The sequence below is a fragment of the Vigna unguiculata genome, chromosome 10 (assembly GCF_004118075.2).
Source record: "Vigna unguiculata cultivar IT97K-499-35 chromosome 10, ASM411807v1, whole genome shotgun sequence".
NCBI lineage: Eukaryota > Viridiplantae > Streptophyta > Magnoliopsida > Fabales > Fabaceae > Vigna > Vigna unguiculata.
Genome location: NC_040288.1, coordinates 34,604,271 through 34,623,120, shown reverse-complemented (window position 1 = coordinate 34,623,120; position 18,850 = coordinate 34,604,271). Strand labels below are relative to the sequence as shown.

General features: G+C 31.5%; 1 protein-coding gene and 1 non-coding gene across 2 annotated transcripts; one reads left to right on the top strand and one right to left on the bottom strand.

The window, feature by feature from the left end:
- Nucleotides 1–6,845: 6,845 nt before the first annotated feature.
- Nucleotides 6,846–6,952, top strand: LOC114167971. Its single transcript, XR_003600570.1, has one exon. It is a non-coding gene; the product is annotated as a small nucleolar RNA R71 (small nucleolar RNA).
- Nucleotides 6,953–9,282: 2,330 nt separating this feature from the next.
- LOC114166540 lies at nucleotides 9,283–13,481 on the bottom strand. The gene is made up of 5 exons (XM_028051289.1): nucleotides 13,393–13,481; nucleotides 13,189–13,230; nucleotides 11,043–12,142; nucleotides 9,928–10,713; nucleotides 9,283–9,824 (listed from the first exon to the last, which is right to left on the bottom strand). The coding sequence occupies exons 3-5, from the start codon at nucleotides 12,138–12,140 to the stop codon at nucleotides 9,510–9,512; spliced, it is 2,199 nt and encodes a 732-aa protein (XP_027907090.1). The 5' UTR covers nucleotides 12,141–12,142; nucleotides 13,189–13,230; nucleotides 13,393–13,481; the 3' UTR covers nucleotides 9,283–9,509.
- Between the last annotated feature and the right edge of the window lie 5,369 nt (nucleotides 13,482–18,850).

Sequence of the window (18,850 nt, the reverse complement as noted above, 5' to 3'; positions counted from 1 at the left end):
CCAGATTTCGAAGCTATGATAAAGTCAAATTCTTCAACGGAAAAATAAGTGTTGATCTGGTACTTGTCACATCTCTGTCTTGTGTTGCAGTGACATCAAAAATAGTTTTGACATAATCACAGTTTGCAACCTTCAATGTTTTCAAATTAGTTAAGAAGGAAACTAAATTAAATGGTAGATGTATATCTGTTAAAAAGTGGCAACCATTCAGAGTTAAAGATTTTAAGAGACGGAAGCATGAGTTCGGGATGGGCTGTGAACCAAGACATAACTCATGTGTTTCTCTCTCACTTAAATTTGATATACTGCCCTGCAAAAGAAATTAAATTTAGAAATTCATTTTTGTCACAACTAAATTTGTTTCAACCGTTAACTTTTTTTATAATATTAAAAATTCTTATATTACATGAAATTTATTTTATAAATTTATTAAAAAAATTTTACAAGAAAAGATTTTTTTCTCCTATTTTTAAAAAAAATTTAATTGACATTAATTTTTTCTTGGGTGATTATTTTCTATAAAATTATAAAATTCACAAATATTTCTTACAAAATTTGTTGTGAAAAATGTTTTATACAAAATATTTTACAAAAAAATTGACAGCAATTTCCTGCAATTTTATTTTTCATAACAAAATTTATAAGTATTTCTTAAAAAAAATTCAAAACAAATTTAACAAGAAATATGAGTTTTTTTAGTAGTGATTTACATCTTTTGATATAATAATAATAATATATAATAAGAAATAATAATGATAAAATAAAATAAAAACAAGGACATACAAAGTTAAGATTTAGATAGTAATATATTTTACATTAACAAATAGCTAATTTTTGGTGTGTTACTAAACTCAAAATCTCTTTTTCGTTTTGATTTTATATATATATATATATATATATATATATATATATATATATATATATATATATAATATAATATAAACTAATTTTAATCTTTAATATAAGGTGAACTATCAATTTATTAGGTTTATACTAATTTAATTTAGAATAAAAATGAGAAGCATTTTTTTATCTTGCAACTTAAAGTGTAGAAAGAAACAAAAATAATAACTGTATCTTATATGAGAAAAGAAAAGAAATAACCAAGAAAAAATATAAAATGACAAAAACGGTCAGATTTATTATTTTGAAAGTCCTATATAATTCTATCGAGCAACAGGATGTTAAACATAAATCTTACAGTAAAAAGATAAATAGGAAGATTATTGAAATAACCAGACAATGATAGATTAATATATTATCATTATGTATCTAGGGAGACTTTAACTTACAATTTATTCAAGAAATTAAACGAGTTGTCTGAGTTTAAAATTTTCTTTAACAAGGCAATATTGATTAAAAAGCTCGTTGTAACACCCCATTTAATTTATAAGCGAAATTAAATGTAGCGTCGCATAAATATAACATACAAGTGGAGTCTGAGAGTTTGAAATTCAACTCCTTACAACTCATGACACACCACGATGTCCAAGAGAAAACTGGATAAAGAGTTAACTAAAAGTATATAAATCTAAAACCAACAATTACGTGGGTCGCAACCCTAGATAAACTCGTACGGAAATATAAACTAGTCCATGCAGACTATGCAGCGGAATCTCCACCCCCTGTTGCCTACGGGTGTTCCTCGCATCTGCGCACACCAACAAGTTGATGATCATCGCAAAAGAGAGTACCACACAGTAGATCACACAACAAAGAAAAAATAGGGTAAGCTAGAGCATAAAATCATTTCATCAGTGAAGTCAGATACATATTCACTGTCCATCATACATACGTCACACAAGCATATTACGACTTTTCAAACAATACACTACGACTCGACTCGACTCATCCGGATACATATAACTTGGTCGGATTCATCGGATGCTTGCACTTGTGGTGGAAACCTCTGCTCACCCCCGAGCTATGTGTTACAAGTGTTATAATGAATCAATTTTCCCTCACCACAAGGTTAGCCCTTAATGAATTTCGGGCCTCCTGCTACTCCCACCACAGGAGTCAGTCCGCTCTAGGTGAGACTAACTGACCCCTTAGAGTGTTAGGATGCAACCTTACCTTGAATCCTTACCTAGTTATACAGCTGGGGCACCACCATGGACACCCACTAACAGGGGCCATGGAATTACGTCTCGACCATTGAAGCGCGACCCTAAAAGTCTCACCTAGAGACTCCAAGGAATTATGCACTGACACAGATCAACCAAATTCACACAGCCAAAGAATATTCACCATGCATAGATATACATTAATCGTACCAACCTTTAAAGCCAAAGCCTTTCATGTTCCAGGCCCAACCAATTTCAACTCATCATAAACCATCCATGCTCATAGGATCTCAACTCATCTCATTTTCGTGCCATTTTAACAATAACCAACTCATTTAGTTCACATGCCAACTTTCATACCAGACCCATCATCTACAATTTATGATTCATGCCAAGCGTACATAATACTCCATTATATACATGTTTCTCATCATAACATTCATACCCAAACCAATACCAATCATCCAAGAATGAACAAACACCCAAACAGCGTATTGTCTCGCCCAGCCCCTCGCTCAGGCTGAAGGGTCTCGCTCAGGCGAGACGTGCTTGCTCAGGCGAGCCCCCTTCGCCTAGGCGAGGGCTTGAGGAAGCATCCAGAGAACATCACGGGATCTCGCTTAGGCGAGACTCCTCTCGCCTGGGCGAGGTGTTCGCTCGCTCTAAAATTTGAGCGGGTCGCCTGGGCGACCTTTCGCGCAATAGGGTTTGGGCGAGTCCCTGCTCATCTCGCCTAGGCGAGACTGGCTCGCTTGGGCGAGATTTACAGGTCTCGCCATTGTTCTCCTGCTATAGTCCCTCGCACCAGCCAAACAACAGATTCAACAACAGATTTATGTATTCAAACCAGTATAGCATCATACCAACCATACAAACTCGAAATGACAACCAAACCACGAATAAAACAGGACATATGAGCAATGTTTTAGCTTCCCTACCTGGAAAAAAAAGACTCGCACACGATCTTGACCCCAAACAGCGGAACGAAGTACTCGAGAGACGACACCAGGGGCTGGAAACTATAACCAACAGTGGAAACATGAGTTACTTAGAGCAACAGTGGTGGAAAGCCAGGCACAGACAGAGGGAGCACTTACGTAGGAAAGGAGAACTGGTTCGAACTTGCGTGCTCACGGTGGTACCAAACCCTAGCAGAGGTAGAAGGCGGCTGCGACTCTAAGGCAAGGACAACAATTTTCTGAAAATGGGGAGAAGTGTTAGGTTTAGGGCAGACCTAGTGACTTTATCTGTTGGGCCGGTCTTAGGCCCACTTACAAGGACAGCCCCTAATTTTAGGGCAGAAATGAATAAAAGATTTTTAATGGGCCTTACACTCGTAAACTTGAAATATAAGATGGTTTCTCTACGACAAAGTTATTAACATTGTTATTTCTTAACTCAGTACCAGAAAGTTAGAAGAAATTAGTATTTCTGAACAACTCTACTCCTAATATGAAACTGACTTTTGACATGGTAATGATAGTCTCTAAAATGAAGAAAGCAGGAGGAATGATAGCCGTATTTCCTGAACTCAAAATGAAGCTTTAATTATGGATTTAAGGGGAAGAAAATGTATACAAGTTCTCATATATTTGATGATCGTAGCAAGTCAAGAGAGAAGTCAAGGATAGAGAAAGACATCACATATTTCCATTGTAATAAATTGAGTGTTGTATGTAACATCAATTATCTCATGATGAGATCAATGGACCGAGTCATAAATGTGAAGCTTGAACCGTTATGTTCTTTAGTAAAAAGAGTTGTATCCTAACTAATGACTATAATTTTTGACCTAATGGTAAGCGTTCAATCCTTATAGTGGGACACGTGATGAAAGAGTGTATAAAGATGAGATAAAGAGATGGAGGAAATAATAACAATAGAAGATGAGATAAAGATAAAGTTACTATTATAATTATATCATATGGTGAAGTTATCATTGTTTATGAATCTAGATGACTTTATTAATCTCACTAGTCAACGGGTTACACCACACTGATTATTTCACATTCTACAGTGTTGAAGATTTTAGGCGTGTGAAGATTATAAATCAAGGGGTATATGTTGTTGGCTTTAAAGAAATCTGGTTAGAGACTACTAATAGATGCAACCTATATTTGAAGAACGTTGGACACATACATGGTATAAGCCTTGATATAATCTTTATACAAGTACTTAATGAAGATGGTTGGACACATCCATGCATATGTCAATGAGGTGAGACGAACAAACACAAACTCTTTTGTTGTTCCTTCTCTTTCTTCACCATTTTCATCCTTCCAAGATATCTCTGCCAATTCTCCATACTTTCTTAACTGAAGCACCTCAAGTGTTGTAAGATCTTTGGCCACCGGTGCTGGAAACAAACTTGTAAGACTCTTACAATTTTGAACACGCACTTCCTGTAGCACTTTAAGACCAATAATTCCCTCTGGATCCTTGTCCCAGACATGCTTCAGTTCTGGTAGATCATATCAAACACAATCTTTTCAAGCGGAATATTCCCGAAGGTTTTGTCACCCTGTTCTCATCATTGATATTAAATATGACCTCTGCTGCTTTGCAACGGGATACATGTAACTCTTCTAAATTGTGAAAGCAAGAAAGCAAATGAGATGGAATTACATGCACTAGTCTATCACATCCCCGCGCACTCAACCTTTTCAAAGAGCGAAAGCAATTTTGCAGCAACAAATGACTGTCATGCCATAGTTGATCTACAAATTCAGAATAACTGTAGTTGAAGCCACCCAGATGCAGATCCTCAATGTGCACAAGGGACCTGTAAAATAAGTAAATTATTTATTACAGCAGTCATACAAGTTTTTAACTGACTGAAATTTATATTATTTTAAATAACTTTTTTTAAGATGAAGCAGTTAAATTCGTACTTCTGTTATGTTAAAATTTTATGAATGAAGTTTTTCAAATGGCATCAATATTTTGTTTTTTCATAAATTTACTTAGGAGAGTATGTTTTTAACCCTACATTTTCTTTATTAAATTTTATTTTAATTCTTCTACTCAAATTGACGAATTAATTTCCGACTTTTCAAATATAAAACATATGGCAATTTTTTTTACTACATCAAAGTTAGAAAATATCAAAGTTATATATTTATCAAAGTTTAACTATTGCATGTAATTCTTGCAACACAGTATCAACTATAAGGCACGATTACTTTTCAATAAAGAAGATGAAAATTAAAGATTCTTTGTCAACGAAAAACATATATAGTATTCATTTTTTAAATTTACAATAATATGCACGTTTATTTCATGTCAGTTATAGAAATTCTTTTATTTTATTATAAAATATTACTGTGCCTATTTTTATGTTAGTTTTAGTGATAACTAACATAGAAAATTTTATTATATATATATATATATATATATATATATATATATATTTCTATAAATTTGTCGTTGTGTCACTTGTTGTATGAAGTATAACCTTCGAGACATAGAAAGTTATTTTTGTACCGGTGTATCTCATTGACTGTGCTACAGGCTTGTAATCTTATTCCATGTGAATTTGGTGCATACAGTAGAATGGACTAATTCCTTTAAGATCAGATAAAATCCAACCTATTGCACCCTCATTGGCTTTAAGAACTGAAATCAGTTTTTCTTCTTTAGAAGCCGTTAAAGCACTACTGATCACCACTGGTTTGTTACCTCCATCTACAAGAAAAACATATTTTAAATGAGGAGGTAATACCTTTAGCTCCATGAATCTTGCAAACTGCCTTTCCTTGTCTTTCTTGGAAGGAGTTTGAGGGTATGGTAGGCTATTCAACTGAGGTACCTGTTTCTCACCATTCTCCCTCTTTTTCTCCTCACTTTTATTTTTTTCTTCTCTTTTATTTACAAACTCTCTTTTATTTTGTTCTTCCTCTCCCTCACACTCATTTTTTTTTTCGTTCTCTCTCTCTCTCTTTTTCCTCAAACACTTCCTCCTCTACAACCAGGTTGTCTCCAATCCCTTTTCCCACAATTTTACCACTCATAGTAGTAATTGAATTACAGTGCTCCTTCGGATTAGTCTGAGTGTTGGCTGAAAATTGACCTGCCTGCTGATCTGATAATTGTTTCGCCAACTATCCAACTTGAGTTACAAGGTTCCTGATTAAAGCTTCTGTATTTTTCTGATTAGTTAAAGAAGCTTGCATAAACTTTTCTAGAGTATCCTCCAGTTTAGTTGTTCTATCATGCACAGAAGGATAATGTTGTTGTTGTTGTTGATAAGGAGGTTGTCTATTTGAAGGACCAGCATCTTGCTTCCATCCAAAATTCTAATTTTGATTGTTTCTCCACCCCTGTGAAAAGTTATTATTGTTGGAGAAATTTCCTGGTCTTCCTTGGTTACTCACATATTGAACTTCTCCTTGTGAGCTACTTTGACAAGAACAATGACCATTTGGATTATCGCCTCCACAGAAGTCACATCTCATGGGTTGTTGATTAGGATAAGATTACACAACTTGCAACTGCTCGGGTAATTTAGACATCTGCTTCGTTAGTGCTTCAATCTGTTGAGTCAGAATTTTATTCTGAGCTAAGATCGCATTTGTAGTACTAAGATCAAGCACTCCTTTCCTCTGAACAGTTTGCCTATTATGCTGAGCTTGATGATCTGTGGATGCTAATGCCTCAATGATTCTTGTTGCTTGCTCTACATCTACACTCATCATTGTTTCACCTGCTACTGCATCTAATATCATCTTAGTATCTGGCCTCAGATCGTTACAGAATATGTTCAGCTAAGCAATATCTTCAAATCCGTGATTTGGGCATTTCCTTAATAGAGAATTGAACCGCTCCCAAGCTTCACAGAATGGCTCATCTGGTCCTTGCCTAAACATCGAAATATCAGCTTTGGCTTTGATGTAGCGAGATGGTGGAAAGAATATGTTCAAGAATTTCTCCTCAACATCCTTCCAACTGTTCAAACTTTGGTTTGGATGTGACATAAGTCATTCCTTTGCTTTACCTGCCAAAGAAAAAGGAAACAAACGCATGTATACATGCTCAAGATCTCCTTCTTAAAAGCCCATGGTTCCTATCAATTCATAGAATGTAGAGAGATAAGTATATGGATCTTCATTATCCATTCCAGTGAATTGATGAGAACTGATTAAGCTGAGGAAAGCTGGCTTCATCTCCAACATTTTGGTGGTGGGTGGTATTGCTATGCTAGAAAAATATCTTAGCCCTTGTTGCATAGCATAGTCTCCAAGTGTCTTTCTGGTTGGAGCTGATCTTTGATTCTCCATGTTTTCTGATTGAGATGTGATGGAAGTACTAGAAGATTCTTCCCTTGTCTTTTCTTGCTTCTTTTTGTTTTTGTAAGACCCGAGAAATTTAAATAATTAATTAAATAATTATTTAATAAATGTGGGTAGTAGGAGACTTTAAGGCATTTAATGCGGATTGCTATGATGTGAAAAAGTGCTAGCTCAAGTGGTTGAGAGTACTTTATTGTGTGAGAGGACTTGGGTTCAAGTCCTATGTATGTCGTTTGTGTGTTATTTAATTATTATTGTTTTTAATAATAATATGCTAGAACGTGTTGAGGGATAATATAATCATAGAATTATATTAATTATCATGAAATATGAATTGGTTAAATGGTTGTGCTTTGATTTGATAATTGGTTTGATGTGGGTTTGAACCTTAGTGAACCCCAAACTAAACTCTCTTTTTGTCAAAATTTACTTTGGCATGAAGGTGAAAGGGCATGGAAACCCTAACTGGCCAAGGAGCAACCAAGGGTGGCTGAAAAATATATGTGTTATGAACCATTGAATAACACTTATACCACTTTTAAATGCCATTTTCGTTTTAGCACATTAATCCATTGTTAAGGCACTATTATAAGGGAAAATTTAGGTGAGAGAAGAGGTTTCTGCATTTGTTATTGTTGTATAGGGAGAGGAGAACGAAAGTTGAGAGTTTGTTGAGGATTGAGTGAGGAAATGAGCTACATAGAGATAGAATCAAAGGAGGATTATTGGTGATCAAGGGGGAACTCACAACAATTCCAAAATAAGCTAAGGAAACCAGGTTAGGGGAGCTGAACCACGTCTATTTATATTTTTACGCATATATGTATGTATTATATCATGTACGTGTATGATCTCCCTTTGCTTACATTGAAATTCGAGTTTCTAGAATTTTTCCAGAAACCGCCTGGCGGGTGATGAACCACCGCCAGGCGACGCATCAGTTTGTGCTTATTTTTGGGTCCGTGAATAGAAACCGCCTGGCGGCACATCCCCGACTGCCAGGCGACACATGGCTACAACCCAGATTTTCTGAGTTTTGGTTGAATTGCCTGGCGGTGATGAACAACTGCCAGGTGATACAAACCACTTTTGGCATGATTTTGGTGTTTTGCGTAATTTGAGAACAACTGCCAGGTAATTTGCGGTGATTAACAACACCGAGTTTTTTTAAAAGAATTAATTCTTGATAAAATTAGTAAGTCTTTGATATTTCTAAAACACTGACTTAAAAATCTTACTGACTTTTGAAATAGTTAATTTATTGTTTTTATTTATGTGTGAATTTCGTGTATATTTCACATCTTAATCACGAGAAGTAAATGGTGAGGATAGTAAATGCCTTAAAAGCGACAAGACATACAATTTAATAAGTCACCTTAATAAATCTTAAAATAAAGGATTAATTACTTTTTTTTCTCTGTTTTTGTTTAAAAAATTCAAGTGCTGCTTTTTTAATTTTAATTTAGCTACACTTAAAAAAATGATATAATTTGATTTATTCAGGGTACAACGATAAAAAATACATGTATAAAAGAATTCAAAATAAAATTTAAAGAAAAAAATTTAAAAAAAAAATCATAAATTAAGATATGATGTTGACTTTTAACACTATTTGATCAAAATTAACGACAATAATCAAATTGAATATTTAAAAAAAAAATACTAGAATCAAATTAATATAAAAAAAACTTGAAAACTAATTTGATACTTCATGATAAATAGAGACAAAAAGAATAATTTAACCAAATATTATTATAATAAAGGTTAGATAGTTGAATGTAAAAAATTAATGGATAAAAGAGATAATTTGAATGTTAATTACAATTATCTTTACCAGCTTTTAACCAAATTATGTTGTACTGTGGTAGATAGTCTTAATCCACCTCCAAAATAACCAACAAATACCAAGCCACGCAATAAGCTTATGATTATCAATCATGTACCAGCTTTATTACATAGGCATCTCCCAACACAGTTTCTATGCCTTTGAAACTTGGCAGAGTATGTTACCTCATAGATTTGTAGTTATACTTGAAGAATTATAAGAACATGCATAAAACAAGAAAAAAAAACGTTAAATGATCATCAAATCCACTTAAACACAATTATTTCATACACCAAAATATAACGCAGCATTGCTCCACTCCACCCTTTATCACTTATCACCCACACTTTTGGGTTTGACTTCTTCCTTTGTATTCTGCACTGAATTATTATTGTTCTCTTCCTTCTCCCTTTTAGATTCTACAACACTTTTTTCTTGTTTCTTTTTCTCTTTCTTATCATTTAAGTCGATATCTTTCTCACGTTTTTGTCTTTTTCTTTTTTCTTCCCATTTTATTCTCTTCCTTCTAAATAAACTCCAACCTGGAATGAGTCTTTGGAATCTCCAAGTCCACAATAAGGAGGATAGGCTCCCAGTAAAAGCACCTTTGTCGGATGTTAAAGAAGCCCTCAAGAGGTTTATTGCCTGACCAAAATCGACAAATAATTAGACAAATCTTAAATAAAACCATTGACATGAATCAGATTTTCTTAAGCCAATATCGAAAGAACATGATTGTGAACATTACCTCTGACTTCTTTATTTTCACCAAATGTTCCTCCAATTTAGTAAACGGGGTGTCATCCATAAATGAACATGAAATACTTGAAGTAGTTGTCATTGGTAACACTGTCAGATCATCATTCACAACAAATAGACACGGCCTCTTCATAAATCCCACACCATCTTTTCTTGCTCTATCTGAAGATCTTGGGTCCAAAAGTTTGATATCTTTTGGTTGTTGTAGCATATCGCGTTTCTTTGAAATCATTCTCTTTTTAGAGATGATACGACCCTTCTCATTTTTCATTTCTCTAAGGCCACACCAATATTTGGCAGTGTCATCTTGATTTGCATTCAATAGTGGATTTCTCTCACAACCAAAATGAGGAGCCACCTTTGGATTCAGTAAGGATCTGTTTGATGACTTTATGAACCACGATGGATCCAGATTCTTCACACTTTTGTATAAGTTACGAATGCAACCCAACGGCAATTTGCCATTCTTAATCTTCAGAATAGATGCAAGAAGTGGTATGAGGCAAAAGGAAAAATTGTTACTCTTAAGGTTCATAATAGATCCAAGAGGTGTTGTGAGGAAGCTGGCTAGAAAATCGACAAAATCTCCATCTGCTTCAACAAATAGAATCTTGTTCTTTGCTTTGCTCACCATTACCTTGATTTCTAAATAATCTTTGGAACCACTGGAGCCAATAACTCGTGAGAATGAGACCGATCGCTTGGACTCCTTTCCTAATAATACATCACTAAGCGGGGTTTTGGAGGTTAATGCTTGCTTCAGTATGTTTAGTATCTGAAAGAAGATAAGTGAAAAAACAAAGCACGATTTAAGGCAGTAAAGTTATAATTAAACAAGGAAAGTTCATATGAGCTTACATTATATATCAAAGTACGACAACTACGGAAAAGTCCTGCTCAACTACAATTTTACAATATATTGAATAACTGGAGAAAGGTTAACAACTTCATATATAACTTCATATATAGTGTAAGTCACAAAAATGTCTCTCAAATTTTAACCAGAAAATGATATTTTAGTCAACTAAATAATTTTATGTATTGGCATAAACTTGAAACTGTCGAATATTGGAGGAATAGTCTTTTCTACCTAAGAAATATTACCTTTTTCCTGTCAAGCTCCTCTTCTATCTGGTTTTCGAGTTTTTTGTGTCCAAGTTTGATGGGTGATTTAATGGATTCACTTGGAGAGCTTCGGCGCACTGTCAAGTCATCATAGATCAAAAACATGGCCTTTCCTTTGACAAAAACACCATCGTCACCACCATGCTCTTCCAGCATTTCTATTTCTTTTCTCATCAATGACCCGCAGTCGCACTTTACATCAGATAAAGAACTCACCAACAATTTACTTCCTTCTTTTAAACAGTTATGACACATGAAATACTTTGTGGGTTTTGTATCATCCACTTTCACTTTTAGTCTCTGGCAAGAGCTCTCTAAGGGGTTGCGCGGAGAATGCAACATTTCCTGGCAGTTGTTGTTCCTGAAAACATCAGAGTCCAACTTATTAACACTCTGGTAAAGCTCCTTGATGCAACCAAGCCCTACTTGTTGTTTAGACCGAAGCCCCAAAATATCCTTAAAATTGTGGCACAGCTTGTTGATGCAACCAGGTCCTTCTTGTTGTTCGGAGTTGTTCTCATGCCCTATTTGTTGTTCAGAGGTGTTCTCACGCCTTTGTTGTTGTTCAGAGTTGTTCTCATGCTCTACTTGTTGTTGTTGAGAGGTGTTCTCACGCCTTTGTTGCTGTTCAGAGGTGTTCTCATGTCCTTGTTGTTGTTGAGAGCTGTTCTCAAGCCCTTCTTGTTGTTCAGAGCTGTTGTCAGGCCTTTGTTGTTGCTCAGAGTTGTTATCGCGCCCTTCTTGTTCCTCAGAGGTGTTCCCACGCCCTACTAGTTGTTCAGAGATGTTCTCACGTCCTACTTGTTGTTGAGAGTTGTTCCGAAGTCCCAAAATATCCTTAAAACTCGGGCACAGATTGTTGATGCAACCAGGTCCTTCTTGTTGTTCAGAAGTGTTCTCACGCCTTTGTTGTTGTTCAGAGGTGTCCCAAAGCCGAATAATAGTTCCCAATGGAAGGGTAAGGAAACTGAAGAGAACATCTACCAACTCCCCACTTGCTTCCGCCACAATTACACGTTCTTTTTTATCGTCAACCCAATATTTCAAAGAGATTTTTCCCTCTTCGTTGGAAGCCATAACTGAAATATAAAACTAAACAATATTAACCAATTAAAAACAAAAACAAAATGTACAGTTTTAGTAAAGCAATTGTTGGTCGATTGTGGCACTTAGGCGATATTTATAGGAATCACTTTTGCGTTTTAAGGAATGAGCAAGGATGGTGAAAACGTTTTCTATGTCCTTTGAATTAAGGAAGCTGCCAAGAGAAAAACATACGTAGTTTGGTTTTTTCAAAATAATTCTAAACCACAACTGAATCACAATATGCTTTTCAATTTTAAGTTCTAAAATTTTTGAAAAAGTTCTTTTCAGTATTCAAATTTAAAAAGTTGTAAAAGTTTGTAATATAACTTCGTAATTTTTTAATTGACAAACTCTTGCACAACTAATGGATGCTTAAACCATGAATGAGAAGAGGGAAATCAACCAAAAAGCTTTTATTTCCTTAAATTCCAAAACTTTTTCACAACAGGCTGTGAAGATTATTAGTAATGAAAAGCATCCATAGCAAAATATTATATTGTATACCCACCAGCTTTTTGGATTTGATTTGTTCAAAAAGATAGTAGGTATAGATGCAGCACTAAACCAAACAGCATTAGTTCAACTTGGGAGCCAAAAACTCGCAAAATATATTCATCATACCAATAATTATTTTTTATTTCTTTAATTATTATATAGCTTTATCAATAGCAATTCGTTTTTATTCACTAAATTTCTTTTCATTTGAAGATTAATATTGGCCTTTGTGACATAAAGGAATTATTTTAAATTTAATGTATAGAGTATAATTTTGTGAAAAAAATGCTCCTATAACATTCGAAGTCATACAAGATATCATTATCAAACAGACTAGACATTACTCAACTTGTGGCGAAGAATATTACTTATATTTTTTTAATATGTCATGATAATTAATAAAATTCAATAAATCATTTTAACTATTCCCCTTTTTCAATTCAATAAATTGAAAAAGTAGTAATTTTTCTTTGGTGTATTCGTTTCAGCAACATATCCATCAGAACAGTGGAAGCAAGTGGGAAAGGTATTAAGGATCTCATACCTTGAAACTGAGAATGAGGAAAGCTGTTCTTAGTCTTCAGCACTGCAAGTATTTAAAATCTTAAATAAGAAAGAGGAGGATATAAGGTATAAAGAAAGGAACAAAACATATGATACAGAATTGTAAGCAATAAACTGAAAGTGAAGAAGAGAGGAAAAACTGAGAAGAAAACTGAGTGTTGCTAAACTTAGCTTTGTAGTTTACCTCAACAAAACCGAACAAGGAAATGGGGAAACCATACAAAACAAAAAATATCTTCACTCCTCTCACTCTGAAAGGGTTCAACTCTTGTCACCAAATAATGTAGTAACACTATTACAAAAGAAAAGTATCGTTTTCAGCATTTTACTTTACTCGCCAACTTATGTACTGTTTTCTGTTCCTTCTAATAAATGCTTGCGCAAATGCATTTAGTGCAATCAATTTCTGTTTTAAAATAGAAGAAAAATTATGTTACGATTCTTTTTTTTTTTACGTGACTCAGCGTTAATAGTTGATTCTTTCAATAAAAAAAGTAAAAATGTATTAATCAATGATTAACATAAATTATATTAAAAATTAAAAAGATAAAAGTAAAAAAATAAAATTTATAATATTATTGTCTAAAATAAAATTCAAATACGATAAAATAGTCGGTAAATAAGTTCAAATAAACCATAAAATTAATATATTTACAATCTATTCAAAGAACTAAAGAATTGTTCAAAAATCGGTAAAAATCCGATAAAAGCTCGATTAATGCAAACAGTTTAAAATAAAATTCCTAGAGTAATAAAAAATAACTTAAAATATTTATGATTTTTTTCAATATAAACCATTACAGGAAATTCACTAAAAACTATCAATTTTGAAAAAAAATTAAATAAAGATTAATTTAGAATCTAATAATATTAAATAACTATAAATTTTAATTTTAATTCAGAAATAAGTTATGTTATAATTTTTTATTAATAATAAAGATTATTTTAAATATTAACAACTTTTAGTTTACAAAATAATGTTTAATTTAAGAATAATCATTTCTAACATTCTTAAAGAGAAAAATTTTTTTATTTTAGTTTATTCATTGTTATGCAAAAGTTAAAGATAAAATTTTATATATATATATATATATATATATATATATATATATATATATATATATATATATATAATATTATATACAATTCTAAACTAACAAATGAGAACTTCTTCAATATTTTAATATTTCTGAACCACTTATATTCAAATTTTACTTTCTACAAGAGAAAAATATGGTTACATGTCGATCTCTCAAAATTTTGAAGATTAAAAATTAATTCAAAAACAAATCACTCTCACACTATTTTTTTTTTTACTCTCCGTGTTCCACATACAATACCTCTTTCTCATCCTCTTTCAAACCACCTCAGCTTTTTCTCTCTCTTTCTTACTCACACACATTCAAACCTCTTCAGCTTCCTCTCTTCCTCTCAGCCTCTCAACTTTTATTCTTCTCTTTTACTCCACCGGTGTTCGTCCTCCATCTACCTTACACCAATTCTTCTCAAATTCATGAGCACAGTGAGTAACACAAAAAAGGTAACAATTTTTCTGCATTTTTTCGTTGTTCTAACATATTTAACTAAGTTTTTTTGTTGTATTTCTTGGTTGGATGATTTTTTTGCTGACAGATCTACTTTTTTTTTTTTGTATTTCTTTGTTAGATGAATGAAAGTTTTGCTCTCAGATCTACTTATTTTTGTTGTATTTTTTGTGTTGGATGGATGTTTTGCTCCCTAGATCTACTTTTCTTTGTTGTATTTCTCTTTTCGGTGGATGTTTTGCAGTTAGATTCATAAGCACAGTGAAGAACACAAAAAAAGGTAGCAACTTTTTTGCGTTTTTTCGTTTTTCTACCATATTTGGATGAATGTTTTGCTATCATATCTACTTATTTTTGTTGTATTTCTGTGTTGGATGAATGTTTTGCTATCAGATCTACTTTTCCTTGTTGCATTTTTTCGTTCGAGGAAGTTTTGCTCTCAGATTCATGAGCACGACAAAGAACACAAAATGTAACAATTTTTCTGTGCTTTTTCGTTGTTCTACCAAATTTAACTACGCTGATGGATGAATGTTTTGCTCTCAAATTCATGAACACTGTGAAGAACACCAAAAAGGTAACAACTTTTTGGTTTCTTTGCGATTTTTGTTCTTCTACCATATTTAAACACTTTTCTTTGTATTTCTTCTCTGCTGGATGAATGTTTTCTTGTGAGATTCATGAACACATTGAAGAACACAAAAAAGGTAACAACTTTTCTTCTTCTTTGTGATTTTTTTGCTCTTCTACCATATGTAACCACTTTTCTTTGTAGTATTTCTCTGTTGGATTGATGTTTTCTTGTGAGATTCATGAACACTTTGAAAAATAACACAAAAAAGGTAATAATTTTTCGTCTTCTCTCGTATTTTTAGTTCTTCTACCATATTTCACTACCTTTCTTTGTAGCATTTCTATTTTTGATGAATGTTTTCCAATCAGATTCTTATAACACATGGAAAACACCCAAAAGGTAAAAACTTTTGTTCTTCTCTTCGATTCTTTGTTCTTCTATCATAGGTAACTATTTTTCTTTGTACTATTTGTCTATTAGATCAAGGTTTTTTTGTGAGATTTATGAAATTATTGAAGAATGCGAAAAATGTCCAAGTTTTTCTTCTTCTGTCCAAATGTTTGCTCTTCTACGTATCTAAATATCTTTCTTTGTATTATTCTTATGTTGGACCCATCTTTTTCTTTGTCATTCATTAACTAATTGAAGAACACCAAAAAAGGTCAATGCTTTTCTTCTTCTGTCCGATTTTTTCTTCTTCTACCCTATGTAATATCTAACTCATTTTCTTTGTAGTATTTAACAGTTGGATCAAGTTTTTCTCTGTCAAATTCATTAACTAATTGAGGCAAGGACATCCATCAAGATTTTGGGCAAAATAGTTCAATGAACTCGTTGAGCAACCTAAGAAAGGTGAAACCTGTTGAATCAATAGTTATCTGCGAGATGATTTAGATTTTTTTAACCTGTTTAATCAATAGTTATCTTTCAAAAATCTTATATTTTGTTATTAAGAGAGTTGACTAACAATCTTTCGGTTTTAAAACTTCATTCATTTTTTTTACTTTAATTAACAAAGTGCAGTAACATACTTCAAAGCTGCATTTTTTAACATTATCAACATATATTTTTTATATTTAATTATTTTATCTTATGAAATTATTTTATATATAATATTAAATGACTTTAATATATTGATAATAGTCAGTAACAATTTTTCAATTTTAAAACTTCATTCTATTGTTTTGTCTTTTTCTTCCAAATTTTATTCTTCACATAACAGACCTAAAATGTTTTTTGGAAGGATGAATATGGGGAGTGTTTGAGAAGAATGAGGGAGCCAAAAGATGTTTGTTGAAGATGCAAAGCTGTGTTCGAGACATTTATGCAATTCCTAAGAATAAAAGAGCACACAAACCAATGCAGAAAATTTAATCTTTGGGTAGAACATTTATGTTTGATAGAGGTTGGAAATGGCATGTTGGAGAAGGTCTGCATGGGAAGATACAACATTCATTTAATTAGTGAGGGAGTGCCATGTCCAAAAAAAAAAAAATATAATTGGTGGTCTGCATAATTAATGTTTTGAAGCAGTAAGTATCATACCATGACACTTTAAAAAACTGTACAAAGTTTCTTCGAGAAGATAATCAATTTTTTTAAAAAATCCAAAGTTTCTTGGAGAAGGTAACTAATTTTTTAGAATAAATTAAATTACAAATTGTAATAAAACAAATTTATTAAGATTTGGTGTGGAATTTACAAATATTACACAATATTTACTAAAACGTTCTGTAGCCTTGAGAGTGACTAATTTCAAATATATTTTTAATGTTATTTTATAAGATAATATTTACTATTTGAGAATTATAATAGTGAAGTAAATGAAAATTATAAACTACAATTCATTTTTAAAATAAATGCAAATCATAAAGGTAAAATCCAAATTTTCTAAGATTACAACAAACAAACTTAAAAATAAAACTCATGCTCCAACAAATATTTCTTAAAGTTTAATAGGTTAAATCCATAACATACATTCTAAAAATTTCATACTAAAAAAAAGATTTATAATTTAAAATTAAAAGAAATAGATAATGACTCAGTTTGTAATTATCAAATATTTTTATATAAATAATAATAGTTTTTCCTTTCTTTAGACAAAATTAGGTATTTTATAATTTTTGTTTTAAGTATAATCATTAAATATGACATATTTTTTTGAATATGATCAATTAATAATTTCTTATTAATTAATTAATAATAATAATAATAATAAATGAAAATAAAATTACTTACTTTAAAGTTATTTATTTACCTAATTAAAAATTAAGATTTTTATTTTTATTTTACCTAGCTTACCGAAGAAGTTTATATACTTTTCATTATCCAAAAATTAAAAGATGTTGAGAAAAATAAAAATAACTTTTCAGTTTCTTCCAACACTACTTTTCAGTTTCAAATCTTACTTTTCATCTTCCAAAATTAAAAGATGTGGAAAAAAATAAAAATAACTTTTCAGTTTCTTCCAACACTATCTCCAATGTAAACTTTGGTCTCTTCCAATGTCTTTTTGCCATTAACTAGCATTAATTATGAAGAAACCAATGAGGTTTTGTGTGTCTCAATTCAATGTTATATTTGAATTTATTGTATTATAATTTTAAATGAAAAATACTTTAAAAAATCTACCTACTTTCTTGAAAAAGTTTTATAGTGATTTCAAAAATCTTCTCACCTTCCATTAAGTAAAAATCATTTTGAATTATCAAATATCTAATGATATCTAATCTAATATGTAATACATAACATTATATACAATTGCAAAGCTAATAATATTCTTTTGAGTTTTAAGTTTAACCATTATTAAATGTAAATATTATAAATAAATGAATAAATAGTGAATAGTAAACAACAATTAAATTATAATAAAGAACAAAGATAAAAAGAGAAATAACGAAGAATAAATAACAAAATAAATAAATATTTATTATATATAATATATAAGAAATACATTTATTTTAGACTTTATAAATTTGTCAATAACTAAATAATAAAAGTAAAAAACCTGATTGTACACATTTATTAATAAATTTATTCTACATTAAATAAGTGTGCATATGTATATTGAATTGAAATATTCAAATATATACGACCTTCACAAATACATATTCAAATATATGTTATAATGCATTATAAAATGTTTTTTGAAACTAAATTTCAAAATTAGTTTATTAGAAACGAAGATGTTCTCTGCTTTTTAATTCAGTGAGAAATCTCTATTAACATATTAAATAATAATGTTTGGATTTAAAATTTGAAATAATAATAATAAATGCAAATAAAATTATTTACTTTAAATACATTTATTTAATAAATTAAAATTTAAGACTTTTGTTTTTTTTTACTTGGCTTACTGGATATGTTTTTTATAATTTTCAAAAAAAAAAATTCATCTTCAAAAAATTAAAAGATGTTGAGGAGAATAAAAATAACTTTTCAATTTTTTTCAACACTACTTTCAAGATAAAATTTTGGTTCTTCCAACACATCTTTATAATTAATTAGCATTAATTATGAAAAAA